This window comes from Tympanuchus pallidicinctus, unplaced genomic scaffold (genome assembly GCF_026119805.1).
Source record: "Tympanuchus pallidicinctus isolate F22 unplaced genomic scaffold, pur_lepc_1.0 scaffold11, whole genome shotgun sequence".
NCBI classification, from domain to species: Eukaryota; Metazoa; Chordata; class Aves; order Galliformes; family Phasianidae; genus Tympanuchus; species Tympanuchus pallidicinctus.
Genome location: NW_026294627.1, coordinates 19410209 through 19428667, shown reverse-complemented (window position 1 = coordinate 19428667; position 18459 = coordinate 19410209). Strand labels below are relative to the sequence as shown.

General features: G+C 37.5%; 1 protein-coding gene across 2 annotated transcripts in view; it reads right to left on the bottom strand.

The window, feature by feature from the left end:
- BRCA2 (BRCA2 DNA repair associated) overlaps positions 1 to 18459 on the bottom strand; it is a 37291-nt gene that overhangs the window by 17571 nt on the left and 1261 nt on the right. For both annotated transcript variants that reach the window (XM_052671112.1, XM_052671111.1), the window contains exons 3-12: positions 16598 to 16840; positions 15119 to 15227; positions 14238 to 14290; positions 14099 to 14139; positions 13893 to 14004; positions 12245 to 12300; positions 11217 to 11331; positions 7853 to 9028; positions 2312 to 7021; positions 1705 to 1797 (exon numbers count right to left, since the gene is read on the bottom strand). In XM_052671112.1, the coding sequence (XP_052527072.1) occupies positions 1705 to 1797; positions 2312 to 7021; positions 7853 to 9028; positions 11217 to 11331; positions 12245 to 12300; positions 13893 to 14004; positions 14099 to 14139; positions 14238 to 14290; positions 15119 to 15227; positions 16598 to 16840 (6708 nt within the window). The remainder of the gene's footprint in view (positions 1 to 1704; positions 1798 to 2311; positions 7022 to 7852; positions 9029 to 11216; positions 11332 to 12244; positions 12301 to 13892; positions 14005 to 14098; positions 14140 to 14237; positions 14291 to 15118; positions 15228 to 16597; positions 16841 to 18459) is intronic.

The following is an 18459-nucleotide window of genomic DNA, read 5'->3' as shown; positions in this document are numbered from 1 at the left end:
TAAGATTCCGCTGCAGGGTAGAGTAATATTTATGTATGAAGGGTATAAAATTATTATCTGGCAATAACTTACAAATTCCATTAAAAACTTACTAATTTCTTGCTTAGAACAAATTTAGCTGCATGCAGTAACCAATCCATTTGTTCGAAAGAGACACTTTTTAGGACTCAAATACCTAGTTACAAAATCATTTCTGCACACTGACGTGGGTGAGTCACTGCACTTACTACGGTATCTATAAACGCTTGGTGCTTTTATAGTGCCAAAAGGAAGCCAGCTTTGTGGGTAACTGCATACCCATCAGGTACCTAAGAAACTGTCTGTGAGTTGGAATAAGGTGTTTAAGAACAGTGGTGGTCCCGTGAACTACTGAAAATATTATGCTGTTTCTTTTTTTTTTCCCCTGTATCTGATGCAGTGAAAGAAAACATTCACCATTTAAGTACGACTCTCATTTCAACTTACTCCTTAAAACTTTAGATAATATTTTGAAGTACTTTATTTAAAGTAGTAATTCTCACTTGCAAAAGAAGTTCATATGTAATTCCATTTTGAGTAACAAGGCGTAGAATGTACCTCCTTAAAGGGACAATAAAGGCAGACCAAAACAGGACCAAATATCTGACAAAAGTAACATTAGTAGACATATAGCACCACTGCTTTGCAGCTTCAAAGGATGTGTCATTCACTTAGAGAAAGAAATAGGAAGATTATGCTTTTAAAGAAAGAAATAGGAAGATTATGCTTTTAAATTGTTGCACTGAGCAATGCAGGTCACTACCTAGGTAAGAGAGCAGCTGGCTGAGGCAATTAAAAATGGAAGTGACAGCAATGAGATTCAAGAAATTTTCACAGAACAACCCAGCAATACTACAGTACTCTGTGTGTGAAACGGAAATCTTCTGTAATATCAAAACAATCCACCCAAAGTGGATTATTTTACATGCTGTATCATTTTCAAGGCTTCAAAATCAGCAGCTGTAAATAGAGACCTCTCATCTCAGGCTGCTTGGCAACAATTCCTAGCTGCACAAGCCTTTCTGATTTACTATGTGCACACTGCTACTGAATTCTAGGTGACAGCATGCAATGCTTTGAAAGAACAAGCTCCCTGAAAAACAGCTTATCCCATAAGCAAAAGCAGCATCCAGTCACACTACCCTACACAACAATCATAATGAGCTCCCAGAGAGCATCATCTCAAACTTTAAAGCCTTAATTTTCATTTTCCAGAGTCTCCAGATTATCTGGTACAAAATATTAAGAGCATCCGTAACACAGCTATCAGCAAGCATATTCTGCATTAACTATTGTAAGATAAAATCATCAGTACCTTCTTATTTACCTGTAGATAGAAATTTTGATTGAAAATTCACAGATGAATAAAACACATTCCTCCTACTGAAGCCGGTAACAGTGAGCTTTACTTCTGTGAGAAACTGGATGAATTCCTACCATGACGGAAATTAAACAGGTTTCTTGCAAAAGCAGTGCAGCTTAATGCATTGAGATACCACATGGCATGCTGTTAATTACATGACTTCAAGTCAGCAGAGACATCACCATAGCAGTTTCCCTGAATTTTCATGACTGTAGTGATAAAAGAATCACTCAAGCAATCACTTTCTGTTAGTTAACTGGAAACTAAAGAATTTTAAAGGTAAAGTGAGATTACTGCTTAGAACATAAGAACACCAGGATTACCATCAGGAGTGCTTTTCAAAGGTTTCAAAGATTTGGGGGGAATCTTCATCTTCTCAAATTCAAGCAGTAGCTGTCTTTTAATCGGAGGTTCTCCTAGGATAAAAACAGGGATGTTTCTATTAAGTTCAGTTTCTTGCCAATACTGTACAGCTTAACTAAATTGCTAAATACAACACAGAAGAAGTCATAGCTAACAGAATTAGCAAGTTTTTGGATGATTTTAACATCCTTTTCCAATACAGAGCTAGTTCAGCACGCTTTGCAAAGTTTTCTTCTGCACAGGAAGAAGCTTGTATGGTGCTATCATGAATGGTTTCAAGACTACGTATAAGGCAGCCTGGGTCAGACTATTCTCCAGTCAGTAGGTCTGTTCCCTCCAGATTACAGTTCAGCTGTGGCGTGGGCTGACTGGGGTTGACCTGACATACTCTCATATACCTTTTTATGCCTACCCACACTTTCTTGCATTAGTCTTCTCAACACTTGCACCTGAGCTTGTGCAACTATACGAGTCTATGGTGACCTACTTCCAATTAAGAAAATCAATGCTAAATGCAAAATCACAACACCCTATTATTATTGAATCAGACATAAGACAAAGACCTACCAAGTGAGTCTTTTTCTTCCAAGTATCTCTTCCCAAAGGGCTTATTTTGAAGGTTATCTGACATTTTGCCAACGAAGGACTGTGCAGACTTAACCTGGACTCTAGAATCTGAAAGATCATCTTCCATAAAAGCTTTTGTACTTTCTACAGCCTCTGTTTTCAAGTAGCCTTTTGGAGTTTGGAAAATGTTTATTTCTGCTTTAGATGTAGCACTGCATAAATCTGATTCAGTTTCTGTTTTCACCCCCAGATTCAGCTCTCCTTTTCTAAAAAGTCTGGTCTCTTCTTGCTCAAAGCTATTTTTAAAGGGCGCTGACTGGCTGTTTCTCTTACTATGTGATACATACTCAGTAATTTTGACATGGTGAGTGCTTGGAAAGGACTTCATTTCTTCAGGGCAAATGCTTTTCAAGTCAAGCTCCTCACTGCAGCTTTTTTCAGTTTTGGATTCTGAAATTACTTTACCAGTTAAATATTCTACATGTTGATCACTCTCTTTAATTTCACGAAGTTCATCTGTAACACCAAGCTCATTGCTTAAGAGGTCATCTGCTTCCTTTAAAATTGCCTTTGCTTTCCGATAGGCACTTTCAGAGATGGTCACTTGCTTTCCACTAGCAGTGCTGAACCCCAAAGCAGGACTTGAAATCTTATCAGTGCTGGCATTCTCCTTCCCTCTTGGCAGTGCTAGCTGCATTTCTCTAGGTAATATTTCATCACGGTTTCTGGATTTTTCAACATCTTCAAACAAATGTGCATCTTGCAGCTCTGGTGAATGGCTACCTTCCATTTCAGAAAAGAGCTGCCTAGCTTTCTTTAGCGACTCTTCTGATAGTTGCACAGCCTTCCCACTTGCTGTACTGAAAAATCCAAGGTTGCCTGAAGGCCCTGACTGCTTATTAGGCACAGGCAAAAGTCCTACAAGCTTACTCTTCTGCTCAAAGCATTCCATCCGAGAATCTTGAACAGAATCTGCATCTGCAGACATGTTTGCACCTTGGGGATTGTTTTCAATAAGATTCCCATTTCCATTAATAAAATGAGATGCAGCCAAATTCATCTCACTTTTTGTAGTGTCTAATGTAGCAAAACCAGGACCCCCAGCATGAATGCTGAAAGATGAACTTCCAGCAATTTCTGTTTGATTAGTTCCTGATTTAGTCTCAATTTCAGATTTTACATATTCATCATAGTCTGTTCGAAACTTTTGTCTGATGCTTGCTAATGCACTTTCTGAAACAGAGACTGCTTTACCTTTTGCTGTACTGAACACTTGTTTCAGATCACTCTTTTGACTTTCAGCTTTAAGTGATGCTTCTTGTAACCAGATTAGATTAGTCCCATCTTCAGGAAGATCGACTTCAGGCTGTTCTTGGTGAGCATTATCTGCAGTATTTGTGAAGCAGTCTGTATTAGAACAAAGTTCATTTAAACGTTTTAAGCCATTCTCTTGACTGCCGCAGTGCAGGTAAGGTGAGGAACTTTTTGGAATACTACCATGAAGTAAGAGGAGGGACTGACTAGATTTGCAACTATCCTCAGCAGATACAGCCTTAATAATACCACCAGGCACAGAATTATCTGCAAGGTCACTTGACACCTTTGTTAAATGCACAGATGTAGCACACTTCAGAGGAAAGTCAGGTTTGCTTTCTGAATTATCCTTCTTTTCTGCTGAGTGTTCCACATCTCTCTCTGCAAACAATTTTCTATCTTCAAACAAAAGAGTTCTAGTTAAAGAATTGCTCCCAGGTCCAGGAAGAGATTTTAATTCTGACTTTCCAAGTCTGACATAAGATTCCTTATTTGCACACGGAGCTGCCAAATTTCTTTCACATTCTTCATCCACGTTAATAAATGCACCCACTTTAATGCTGTCATGATTAACAGCTTCTTTAATGGGACTCCCCTCTACTGCCTGCTTTAGTCGGTCCCCAGGTTCTTCAGGGATAAGCTTATCTTTAAAATTAAGTACATCTGCATCATGTTGAGCAACACCATCCATACATATGCCACAGTCTTTAACATAGCTTTTATTAGGTTTCCTTAAGCGGTCCTCAAAATAATCATTATCATCTTTTCCTAAATCAACATTATTTTCTGAAAAAAACTGTTCAGCTTTAGCCAAAAACCCATCAGCGATGGTTATTTTCTTGCCACTAGCAGTATGGAAACCAGTCAGATAAGTTCCTTTAACTTCGTTTTTTTCAACACCCATCTCTTGCTCGGAAGGTACTCGATGATGTTGGTAAGAGCCTATTTTAATCCCACTTTCACTCACAAACAGGTTCTTATGTCTGGAGCCTTCTCCTTTCACATTGACACTATTTGTCTTTTGTTTTCTAGAGTTCTCTGAAACATCTGTATCTCTTTCCCCACATTGTACATTGAGATCACGTAGAGAACTACACAAAGATGAGTCAGAAATGGATACTGCATCAGAATCTGCAGCTTGACAGTTCAGCAGCAAGTGTTCATCTTCCTGCTTTCTGTCTTCTTTCTGAGTAGGGGACAGGTTTTCCATTTCATCTGAAACACTTAAACCATGTTCTTCTGCACTGTTAATATTATCACCTAGACACATCAGATAGGAAGCGTCTTCTTGCAAACAACCTTCAACTTGGCTGTTTCCTTGATTCAGAAACTGATTAGAATTTTTACAGTTCTGGTGAGGTTTTTTAAAGGATGATGGACTGTTTCTCATTCCAGAGGCAGAACATCTAGCATTAGTGCAATTGAAATCAACATTTTCATTATCACTTAATATTTCTGTCCATTTTTCTGTATTTTCCTTACATGGGGTACTAATATCTTCCGCATATTCTTTCTCTGAACGGTGGGAAATGGGACCTATGCTTCTTATGTTTGGAACACAAAGTATACCTCCTTCACTTTCTTTTGTATGGCATCTGATAAAATTCCAGTTAGAAGACACATGCCCATCTGAACTGCAGCATCCAGTATTAGTTTCAGAAGATTTAAACAAAAAGCTATTATCATCCAAGTCCTTGAAAAGCTCTGCAGACCTGGTCAAAGCTGCCTTAGAAACATTTATTTTTTTACCTCCAGCTGAAATAAATCCTACAAAATTAGAAAAGCTGGCCTGTAAAGGTACCAGACAGCTCTCATGGCTGGATATTCCACTTTCATTTCTGTCCAAGTTAGTAGAAGTAACTTCTTTTTTATTTTTATGGAAAACCACTGTGTTTTCTTTTTCATATTCTACCATTTTACATTCATTTTCATTTTTCAACTTACTGCAGTATTCGTCACTTATTACATGATTTTCAGATTTAAGAGTGCTATAGAAATTAATATCTTTCCCTGCTTCAGAAGCATTTTCCACATTTGTTGCTCCAAACTGCTGAACATGATTTTGTATCGTGTTACTTTGCTTTCGAAATTGTGTGAACTCAAACTGGCTACCTGTTTCTTCCAAGATATTAGAAAGTTCAGCAATTTCAGCTTCTTGGCTCGCTGTCAAAGACTGAGTTGGTTCTTGCATGGATAGTTGATTTCTAAGCGAGTTTTTACATAAATCAACCTTATGTGGAATATACTGTGTACACCTTGTCTGCAAACCAGATGAAGTACTGCCTGTTTGGCTTTCCAAATCTGAGGAAAATATATTCTCCTTTTGAACTTCATTTGAAAAATTTCTGACTCTTTCCATGGAAGAGGCTTCAAAGCATTCATTTTCAATATCTTTGAACAGCATTTTGCCTTTTGCTATGCTGCTTTCAGAGAATTTAATCTGCTTATTGGAAGCAGTCTGGAAGCCACCAAAGCTCAGATTTGGACTGCATGTGTGAAGATCTCCTGATGGTTTCCCTTTATGTTCTAGGTTTTCAATTGGCTCTGTGTTGACACACACACGTGCTAATTGTCTATCTTCTTCAGAAATCACTTCATTCAAAGAATTATCTATACAATCCAAGAATTCTTCAGCAACCTCTACAGATATATTATTCCAAGTAGCTGCTTCAGAGTTTTCACTGTTCTTAATAGAGAGTGTTTCTTGATTTTCAGCTACATCTTCTTTCCCCCACTGTTTTAAGCCAGTACTACTGTTTTCTAAGCAGTTTCTTTCCAAAGGTGCAACTGTTTCCCTGTATTCACCTGACAGCTCATCTGTAGCACACCTTTTATCAGCTAATATTTTATTGCAGGAGTTACTACCAACTCTGTTCATGCCAAACTTGATCCGACTCAAAGTATTACTGAACTTGCTGTTTGTCACAAACGCAGTGCCATGGTGCATATCAATCAAGCAATCACTACAACTAGGAAAGGACTGTGGAGGCTGTCCCATAGGGCTCTGAGGTACAGCAGCTTGACTGTTCATATTAGGACTGATATATGTATCATTCTTGACTTTCCTTAAGCAACAGTCTTCAGGAAACAATCTGGAACACCTTCTTGCCATTAGGTATGCTGAAGTTAGTACCTTATGTTTTATATTTGAAATTCTTCTACTATTTAAACAATCTGTTGTGTCTTCACTCTGAGTATGAGATGCTTCTAAGCATTTAAATGAGGTAGCAGGTTGATACTCTCTTGCATTTTCCCCTGAGCCACTCAGCTCTTTTTGCTTCAGCCGACTGTCAACAGAATTATCAGAAGAGTTACCCATTGCATCTACCTCCATAGTAGGAGTGTTGAAATTATTTTCTTTGATATTTGATTGTCTCTCAGCCGAATGCAAGCAGTCTACATGAAAGAGAAAAGATACATTAAACTACCTCTCATTTATTCAAACAAATGCAAATTCAAATTGTCATATAATATTGGCCTATATGATCATTTCTATATATTCATACCATAAATAACACTTTCCTCTTCAAATGTGAATGCCTTGAAAGGATTTGTGATCTATCTTGCCTAATTTTGTTCTGGTAGCCAGTAGAAAAAAGGCTACAGTTAATGCCATCATGAAATAAATAATTAATTGTAATGAAATTTGAAGAGAAGGGCTTCCATTCCTTGTGTCTCAACGCAAGGATTTGTTTCAAACTTTACAAAATGGTGGTTTTGTTCCTAATTTTAAGCAATTTTTCTACCAAGAGTAACAATTTCTAAAGATGCATGTCCTTGCTTTCATTAAATATGTATGTATGTTAAATATTTTGTGCTTCCAGAAGAAACAGATAAACAATCTTAAATCCCCTACTTATAGAAAAAAATAATTTTAACATTCTTTTATAACACCTAAGAGACAGGACAGCCCTTGACGCTTTGGATGTCTGAACAGCATTGACAAACATAATTGATGTGCTTCATTAGAATAGTGGCTCACTGTGGAAGTTTCTATTGCAGAAGATAACCTGAGGTGAAAACAGTAAATTAGCACCAGACTATTTGAAAACACTTATGCTCTTCTGTCACTATGACAGATCAATTCATGCCCTGGTTACTAAAACAGTTGCAGATCTACTTTATCACAAATACAAGGTTTTACACAATTTTAAGTAAAGTATTTACAGAAAAGGTATTTACTAAATGGAGTATCCTCCAAAAATATGCAAAAGCTTAATAACATACCTTGATTACCATCTGTGGCCACCTGACAACCTTTAAATTCATATAAATCAGATTCCAAACGTGTTAACACAGGATTAGCAGGTGATTCAGAGGTTACTTCTTTCTGCACATTTTCTTCCTGATACACTAGAGTATTATTTATTGTATAAATAAATCTCTTGGATTTCTTCCTCAATCTGGATAACATATTTAGGCTTTTAAAGCTAGATTTTCTAAGATTATTTTCACTATTTGTTAAATGTAGGTCATTGCAATTATCCGGAGATGCAGCGCTACGTATAAGAGAGTGAGAAAGAACATCAGTTACCACAGATTTTGAAGTTGCTTTTAAATGCGTGGAAAAGGTGCTGTTGTAGACTACAGAATACTCCATGACATTTGTACTTTCAATTAAAAAAGAACTACAGTTTAAAAAGCTCATTTTAGAAACCTCCTCATGTGCACATCCTTTTACCAACTTTGGACTCGCACACAAAGGTTTTACTGGAGTTATTTCTGTCATTGGGTTGTTTTTAGTTATTTTCATATCACTACAATTTTCTGATAAACTGGCACTTGAGAGCTCCTGAGCATCTTTCAAGCCTCCAGTATTCAGTAAAGATGTTTCTACAACATCATCCTTGGCCATTAGTACTGACTTCTCTTCTAAACCTTTCTCTCTACGTAACTCAGACTGTGGAGAGCTACACGTAGATATTTCCAGATGAGTTACATCAAGATCGGACAAGTTCAGCTGAGACCACTGGTTTGATGAAGACAGCACATCTTTCATGAGCTTCTCATTCGCAGATGATTTCTGTGTTCTATTATCTTGAAAGTTTCCTGCAATCCTAAGATACTCCAATTCTTTTTCATGCCCTATTAAGAAGCTGTCTTTACTATCTACGATATCTTCATCGGTGTTCTGGGATACAGAATCCTTCACTTCAACACAGCAGCTTTTTTCAGTCCAGTTAGCAGCTTTCACTTCCTGTGAAATGGCAGTCTTTCTTCTCATATGTTGTTCAGAAAGAACGTCACCCTTTCCTTGTGCTTCATCTATTTTTATTTCACATTTCTCTATCGCATCCAGAGCACGTGGCAACAGCAGAAGAGTTCCACTGGATTCAGCAGGCAAGTTGAATGAATCCTCGAAGCTATTCATCTCACCAAATAAACCATCTAACATCTCCAACTCTAAATAGTTGAGAATAGAGAGAATGGGGAGAAAAAAATTACATTTCATGAAATAACTTAAGAATAGTATTGTACTTACCTGTAAAAATACAACATTCAATTTTATGGTCATTACCTTCATTCAACTCAGGATTCAACTTGGAAAGATAAATATATGTCTTTAAAATAGGTTACTCTTTAATAGCAGCTGTTAAGAGTGAGGAGACAGAAGGCAAATCATGTATGTACAGATGCCCCAGCTGCCTGAAGACTGCAATAGTGGTGAGGTGAAAGTCTCCAATATGAAACTGTAATTCAGAACTATTTATCTACTCTAACTGTTAAACACGCTGCTGTCTGAAAGATTTCCCATTTGGAGATCCATAGACCATTTCTCAATACTTTTCACACACATGCATCTAACCGTAGTACACACCAATAGGATGGTTTCATGCCCTCTGCTCTGTGCATAAAGCCACCTCTCAACACATCTCATAAAGTTGCCCATACTCTCTACTTTCTACTTTTTTGCCTGAAGGTATCTAAACAAGACCTCAGAAGTAAAAAACTGTAAACACTGCAGACTGAAGGTAAAAGTTCTTTTCCCTTATTAAGATGCATTCCCCTGGAGTAACTGCTGTATTCACATCCTTCTGTCCTGTAATTGTGAGAGTATTCCAACCCTGCCCATTTGTATTACTTTTAACTTAAACAGGAGCTATTACCTTTAACAGGAGAAGAAAACCAGAAATATTTGAAAAACTATGAAGATAGTCATTAGACACTGAATATTCTGATGCCAAGGAGTGAAAGAAAAAAAAATAAAAAAAAAAAAATCCCACCAACACAACAAAACCAGGGAAGTTCATTTTGACTTTTAAGCTCACTGATGTGTCAGGAAAACAAGTAACTTCTAAAACTAGGACTGAAAAACAGAATTTGTCTTTTTTCCCCCAATTGATGTCATAACTAAGCAATAACTATTTAATCTCTTTTCTTAACACCTCTACTGGAAGAAGAAAAAAAAAAAAAAAAAAAAAAAAGGAGCCTTAGACATTAGAGTCTGGGAACATTTCTGCTCTGGAGTAACACACTGAATGATGGTCAGAACTGTCCAAGTTTGAATCCTTATAAACACAGCACTCAACCCATTTCTACTAATTTCCTTGTTTCCCTTAGCCAGCTTGAATCTACACTACAAAGCCAACAGCAAGTATCACTCTGCAAGCCTCAATGCTTTCTGACCCCAGCATTCCCTACAAGTGTCCAAGGAACGTTTGGACACTGTGTTGAGGGACATGGTTTAGAGAGAACTATTGGTGATAGACAGGCAGTTGGACTGGATGATCTTGTAGGCCTTTTCCAACCTTGGTGATTTTACAATTCTCAGATATTCTTGTCAAACGCCAAACTGATTATTTCACAATTTTTTACACTTGTCAAACAATGCTTTCATGGCATTCCCTTCAATTCAAATAAGGAGAAGAGACAACAATCCCAAGGATACATCATCCCACATAGCCTGTGTCAATCTCTACAACACCCTTTTACATCCATGCATGATTAATAAATATCTGTTAGTATTCTTCCCTTCTGTCACTGTTTCTCAAAATAACCAAAAAGCTCAAACCAGAGCTTACATTTACGCTTGTTCACTAATGTTCTAAGAACATAAAATCAAAACTTTTTCCTTGCCTATATGTATTCTGCATTTGTTAAACAATGATAACATTCTTTTTTCATGAAGTTTTGTCATGCTTTGAGCTATTAATAATGAAATGACTATACAAAGGATATAGCAAAAATAAAAAAAACCAAACTCACCACAGAAAAATGAGGATTGAGGTGAAGTTTTGTAATTTCACTAAACCTACTTAATAGGCATAGGTAGTAGCCTTGCTCCCCCTTGAGCCCGTGCCCTTTTTGTCTCTCGGCTTTCCCATATGGTCTTACACCTTCACTTACACCAATAAAATCTGGTTTTCATTCAAAGGCATTGTAATCTAATTTGATTTGTGGTCTTAACATAAATTGTTCTGTTTTTTAAATGGCCACATTAAATTCACAAAGGCAAGCCAATTCACAAAGTGGGAGCAGACAGCTGGCAGAGGAAATAAGCTACGTGGTCATTTCAAGACATGCTACATAACTTAACCTCAGCATTCCTTCACAATACATTGAGTAATAGCAAGAAAACACCAATGCTTACCAAGATCTTTTATATCATCTTTAGCATTTAGTTTTACTGTCTCTGGTATGGACAGCAGACTTGTATCATTCTTTGCAGTATATTCATCATCTTTAGATAAAAAGTTGTGCGAAACCTGCAAACCAAAGATACAGCTGAACATGACATGGAACATATGTTTATATACCCTATGTATCAGTGACATGAACAGTAAAACACACAGCTATAAACAGCTGCAATTTCTAAATAATTCTGCATTTCTTACAATAAAATGTAGCGTTTTTACAGTTATACTTCTTGCAATTAAGTAAGTAGATGATCTTCATCTTCAATGCAAACCAGCTTTCATTCTGTAATCAATACAGGGTCACATGGGGCAGTGAATGGGTTCATCAGCATGCAGTAAGCAAGCCTCTCAAAAAGAAACAGAAGAGCCACTTTCTGTGTGGTGATTTTGCTGTTAAAAATATTATCTGTAAAGTTTCAGGTATTAAGAATGAAATCCCAGTAGTAACACTCCTGGTTTTCAGTCTCAAGTCATTCAGCTTTTACATATAAAAATACAGTTAAGTGGGAACTGCCCCTTTCGTAACAGTATTAAAAGGACTGAAATGAAGCTTCAATTTTAACTCTTAGTATAGGGGTTGAGCACAAGGACTTATTGGACAACTTAAGTCAAATAATAACTCAAAACTTTGACAGGAGGGGAATAAAGTGGAACAAGTAAGCCCTCACATAATTGCTATGTTGCAATTCCTAGCTTTAGTTTTTCTTTGAATGACTCCCACTGCTAGTTAATCAGTATTTACATTTTATTTTTTGCAGTCAAAATATTCCACAAAGGGGGTATTTGTGAAAATACAATCTATAGCTATGCTTTGCAGGCTTACTTCAGTAACCAGTAACTTTTAAAAATAGCCAGAATAGCCAGATAGGAAGACCTAGAGTAAAAATGACAGAATTATTGTTCTTGGCTCAGGGAACGTAAGCATACAACTAAAGAGCTTAACTGAAATTAAGGAATAGCACAGCTCTTAAAAACTACTTACTATCTCCGCTCTTTCATCCTGTTGCTTTGCTCCAGAAATAGAATCATTCTCTCTAGCTTTAGAAGAAAGACAGAGAAGTCAATTCATTTGCTCATAAGTGATTTTATCGAGCATGATGAAATACAGTTGATTTGAGACGGTTTTCATTTGATTATTTGAAATGCACCTTAAATCTGTAAACAAAAAAAACTAATAAAACTAAGTAGAAGTTCTAACTGAAACATCCTAAAGGTGAGTCTGAGGAACAGTGTGTGTATTTTTAACAGCCTAAAACACTCTAAGTCATATAATCTGGTTGCTGCCATGTAGGCATACTAAGAGTCCACTACTGCTGCCTTTCCAGCAGTTATTCATGGTATCACTCCTTCATTTTTTTTCCACTCACAGGATCTGTATAACATCTTCAAGCTGCTACCAGGACTTCTTTTTCCTTTCCTTTTCCACCCACAAGAACAGTAATATCTTTTCAACTCCATTACAAATGGGGAATGCAAACGTTACTTTTAAGATGATTTAAGTGCAGTATCTTGAAATAACACCTTTCACAGACATGGTATCTAGGCTCCTCTATGGTATTAAGACTAATAAATTGAACTCCTCTTTTGTAGCAGACAAATTATTTTGCCTTTTACAGGTAACAGGTGGCAGAAAGTTGGCTTCAAGACTATAAAATAATTGCGCTCATCCGGGAAATGAGAAAATGAGGGGAGTTCAAAGCAGAACTCATCTCCTAGAAGAGTACCATTATACGATGGGTGCTTCCCCCACTCCTTCAAGTCACATCATTCAGAAGTCACAAATACCCAGCTAAGAGCAACGCCCAGATCCTGCTAACAAAGATCTCCAGTTTTGACATGCAATCCTAGTATGCTTTAGATAGATTTAGTGCACATGCTTTACAAGTCTGTATACTTTATATACTTCATACAGTGATAGTTTGACAGTAACAAAAAAAAGCACCGTTAATAGATAAGCAGACCTCCAGATCTTCCTATTTTCTCAAGAATCATCAACTTATTAATTTAAATTTCATTTTGCTTGTTAACCACGCTAAAGAAATTCCACTTACAACAACACTTTAAGTCAAGCCTTGATGTTTGACATCACTGTTAGGGAGACTTAAGCAGCTATCAGCTCAGTTACACTGGCACAGCTGTTTGTGCAGCTGTACAGGAAATAAGGTCCAGGAATTATCCAGTCTGAATAATCTAGGAAAGACAGTCTTCAACTGGATCAGCATCTCAGCCTGCCTACCTGCACCAATAAAACGGTTTGGCCTCAAAATGCCAAAGCCAGCATGGCTGCTGAGAAGTTTACTCAACAAGCTGCAACCTTACACTTAATAACATATTTTTCATGACTTAATAGTTGTCTAGTTTTTTGGTGGAAGAAACACAAGGAATCATTATCCAATCATCTTTCCATGCTTCGCTCTATTATTTCTAAATTTATATCCCCTAAATCCTCACACATGAGAAGAAAATGTCCTTAAAGCAAGGATATGTTTGATTTCATTTCTTCTACTTAAGGTTGCATTATTTACAGTCACCCACAAAGCATCACTGCAAGAGTTGAAAAAAAATAATAATAAAGAAGTATCAAAACCCAAAGTTTTTAATCCTTTGCAACTGTTCATTTTCAGAGTTACCTATTATCACTGTCGCACCAAGTGTAGGAGGAGTAGCTAAAGAACTTGTCCAGGACATTTCTGGATCCACTTCTGCTCCCAGACTTTCAGAAATACGTTTTGGAGTTCGGATCTAGAAATATATTTTAAAAGTTTTATTTTTATGCAGAATTCTACACATAACACTCCACAAAAAGAAAACAAAAGTACAGGGATGAAATATTTACCTCCAAAAATTTTGGTGTGCAAAACAAGCTTCCATATGGTCCTAAAAAACATCACATAATGAGCACAAGTTCAACCTAAGAAATGAAGACACATCTACAGATACAGAGAGTTCGTAGAATAAAAAATGAAAATACAAACCAGCTATATTACTTTTCTGCGGTGTTCTGCAAGTTTTCCTTAAAATAGTTGGACTGCAAAATGAGAGATAAATTTAATGTATCGATTTCTGAAAATAACAGTAAATATTCATAGCAGACATTATGTACATTACTGCCTCTGTTATTTCTTTTCTTTGCAACCACAGCTACTTCCCTGACTAAAACATTTCTTCTAACTACCAGTCAGAATTTCAGAATTTTAAACCCTCCTGAGTTTACATCAAATAGTAAAATGCCTCCTTTGTGAAACACATTAATTTTCAATGATATTTGTTTGATGAACAACATGCTACACTTCAATAGAATTATGAACATCTTAACATGCTGTACGAAACTATGGAAACTCTCCCAATTAATTTATTTTAATTAATTATTTCAACTGTTCTTTATAATCAACATAAGAGCCTTCAGAAGATGAATCTGAAAAATACGCCTTTAAGTGTAAAAAACCAACACCTAAGGCCATTACCAAAACATTCCACGAAGGATCAAATACAGTAGATAGTAGTTTTACAAACTACAACTGTAGAAGCATGTGATACATCACAATTCTTAGCTCTTGGACTGGACATAAAGGGTCTGGAGAGCTGAAATACTGTCAGTAACTGTCACATGGCAGCTACGAAGGAGTAGAAAAACAATTGGAAGATCACCTAAAAGCAAAGAAGTCTTCAGAATTATTAGCTAGCATTTTATTTTCCATTTGTTTTGCAACCCACAAGAACCATAAACATACAAGATACGTGAGATTATTTACCATTCTGAAGAAGTTTAGTAGAAAAATACAGCAGTTTTAAAGTGCTGTTTGTTTAAAATCCAGTTTATATGGATCTTATATCTGCACTGATTAATTTAGCATACCTAGCAGCAGTGTAGTTGTTGTGGCAGATACCATGAGGAGAAGCAAGCATTTTAATTTCTTCATCAGTTTTTCTTCCTGCCATATTTGGACTTAGCAAATTCTCTCTGCCTACAACATAAAACATAATAATCTTGCAACACAATCTTGCAGTAACAGTTTCAATTTTGAAGTGTAAAGAGAAGCTTTAAAAAATTATATAAGATATGATTTTAGTACAAAACCCACACCTAACGCTATGCTCTCCTCAAGTGCTTTGAACATATCCAAATTCTATATCCTAACACAGCTCACCACATTTCCACCAAAATGATATGTACCATCAAAAACAATTCATTCTGTCACTTTATTGATTGTTAAGGTTGGTTTCAGTGTATTTCCAAGACATTATTCAAACTACATATTCAATGTCAGCATGCTACACTGTATTGTGCATTTTGTATCATTGCAGAAGCAACTTTTACAGGGGACTAGGTGCATCCAAACATGCATTGTCATTGACTTCTCTCAAATTTACTTAAGACATAACATCTCTTGATTTAAGTAGCACTAAATAAAAAAACATATTTCTGAAACTTTATTGGAGGTGCTGCCAATGGTACTGGCAACAAATGCTACTTACATGCATCCTCAGGTAAAAGAGAAAGTATGCCTAGCAAAGCAGCAGAACGCCCCTGACAGCATGAACGAGCATCCACTCAAAACAGTTTCCAGTGAGAAAATGCCAGTGGATTTCCTTCTCAGAAATTAGATTTCTGCATTCCTCTCTACTCCTGAATTCCTGAGCCTGTACACACTGCAGGTCTGCACCGCAGTACCAGACCTCACCTCCATCCGTGCTCTCATTTTCACAAGGAAACAGAGGCACATGAGCCACTTGGCTAACCAAGAAAACAAATAAGACCTTGGGCCAGACATGGGTAACCACCGAAACTTCAGTAACAGTCTTCACTTTACAGGGGAGCCTAAACAATTGTCTGCTGTGAAACAAAACTACCTCAGGGCTCCTTTATTTCTACCTTGTGAAATGCTACCAGTAATTCCCTTGGGACTTACAATAGTACAGAAGTTTGCATAGCTAAAGTTAGAAGAAACGTGGTCCCAGCTAAGTTGAGCACAAGCTCAAAAACAAGAGAAACAAGAAGGATAACTGTTCTATGGAAGCAAAGTTATATTTGAATGCTGAGATGGTTCTACACCTTTAAAGGCTCTGCTTTAGAGTCTAAGGATAAATTCAACAACAAGCAGAGACTTGTGTTCATCTGTAACCTAATTAGAAAATCTCATCTTATTGCTAGGAGGACACAGACACAGCAGATGTACAAACAAAACACTGCAGGGAAAAGGTTAAATATTCTTCTACACAAAAAAATACATTAAAAAATTCTTACACACAATCCTGCTTTTATCTCCACAGAAAAGATTCCTCTTTCTGTCCAATAAGGATAGGTACAATGGCTAACAGATAAAAATTTACTCACTTGTCTCCATTTTTTTCTGATCCAATTCTTTTCCAGGAGAAGAAAAAGGTGGCATTGTATTCTGTTCTTTAAAAATCAGTGGAGTTGATGCCAGCTGGCTGTCTGTAGAGGATTTTGCCTTTGGAGTTTTAAAAGTTTGATCAAGCCAACCAATGGGACCCTCAGGTTCTAACAACTTAGGCTCATATGGAGGTGCTTCTGAGCTGAGCTCTTCAAACCAGTCAAGACTTATAGGGCCCAAGTCTATGAATAAATACATACAGGGGAGGAAAAAAATAAAAAAAGGGAAATTTTAATTCTATATATGACACGTGTAAGAGAACATCACAATTAGCTGTACAGAATCAAAGCTCTATACAGTATAGGAAAATACATATTATGCATTCTTATGCTAGTAGCAAAATGCTTTACCTCTTCCACTGCCATAATTCTATTCCTAGACAGATCTCAGAATCAATGAATTGTTTGTATTGGAAGGGACCTTTACAGTGAACAGAGGCACCCACAGCTCCATGAGGGGCTCAGAGTACCGTCCAGCCTAACCTTGAGTGTCTCCAGAATGGCACATCCACCACCTCTCTGAGCAACCTGTCCCAGTGCCTCACCACCCTTATTGTAAAAAGAAAAAAAAAAAAAAATTAATATCCAGTCTAAATCTCCTCTTCTAGTTTAAAACTATTTCCCCATGTCCTGCAACAGACCCTGCTAACACATCTGTCCCCATCCTTCTCGTATCCTCCATTAAGATACTGAAAGGTCACTCTCGGGTCTCCCTGAAATTTGTCTTCTCCAGGCTCACCAGCCACAGCTTTCTCAGCCTGTCCTCCCAGAAGGACAAAGCTTTGAGTCCTGATACCCACCAAAGTGTAACCAAACAAGAAACCTGTCAAATTTCTTAGACCATAAATAAGCCTAACCAAAGACCTAACAAACATCCAGTTTGTTTAAAATCTTTCAATTTAGTTCATGCCTTATTTTACACATAACAGCAAGTTAAACAGGTCCCTTTCAGCATTTGCTGATTATACAAACCCAGGAGGATGACTAACACACTGGAAGGCTGTGCTGCCATTCCACAAGATCTGAACAGGCTGGAGTTGGGCATGGAGGGACCTGATGTGGCCTTAGCAAGACCAAATGTAAAGTCTTGCACCTGGAGAGGAATAATTGAATGCATCAGTACAGGTTAGGGGATGACCTGCTGGAGAGGAGCTCTGCAGAGTAGGACCTGAGTGTTCTATTCAACAGCAGGTTGGCATGAGCCAGCAGTGTGCTCCTGTGGCCAAGAAGGCCAGTGGTATCCTGGGGTGCATTAAAAAGAGCATGACCAGGACGTGAAGGGAGTTGATCCTGCCCCTCTACTCTGCCCTGTTGAGGCCACATCTGGAGTACTATATCTGGTTCTGGACTCCCCAGTTTAAAAAAGACATGGATCTCCTAGAAGGAGTCCAGTGGAGGGCCACAAAGACGACAAAGGGCCTGGAGTATCGCCCACATGAGGAAAGGCTGAGTAACCTGGGTCTGTTCAGTCTGGGGAAAAGAAAACTGCAGAGGAATGTGGTTAATGCCTATTAATATCTAAAGGGAGGTAGAAGGCAAACGGATGAGGGCAGGGCAATTCTCAGTGGTTCACAGGAGTAATGGCCTAAAACTTGAACACATTAAGTTCTGTACTAACATGCTGAACAACTTCTTTATGGTAAAGGTGACAGAGCACTGGAACAGGTTGCCCAAAGAGGTTGTGGAGTCTCCTCCTGTGGAGATATTCAAGGCCCACCTGGCTGCCTATCTCTGCTACCTATTGTAGAATTCCTGCTTTAGCAGGAGGGTTGGACTCAATCTCTTGTGGCCCTTTCTAGCCC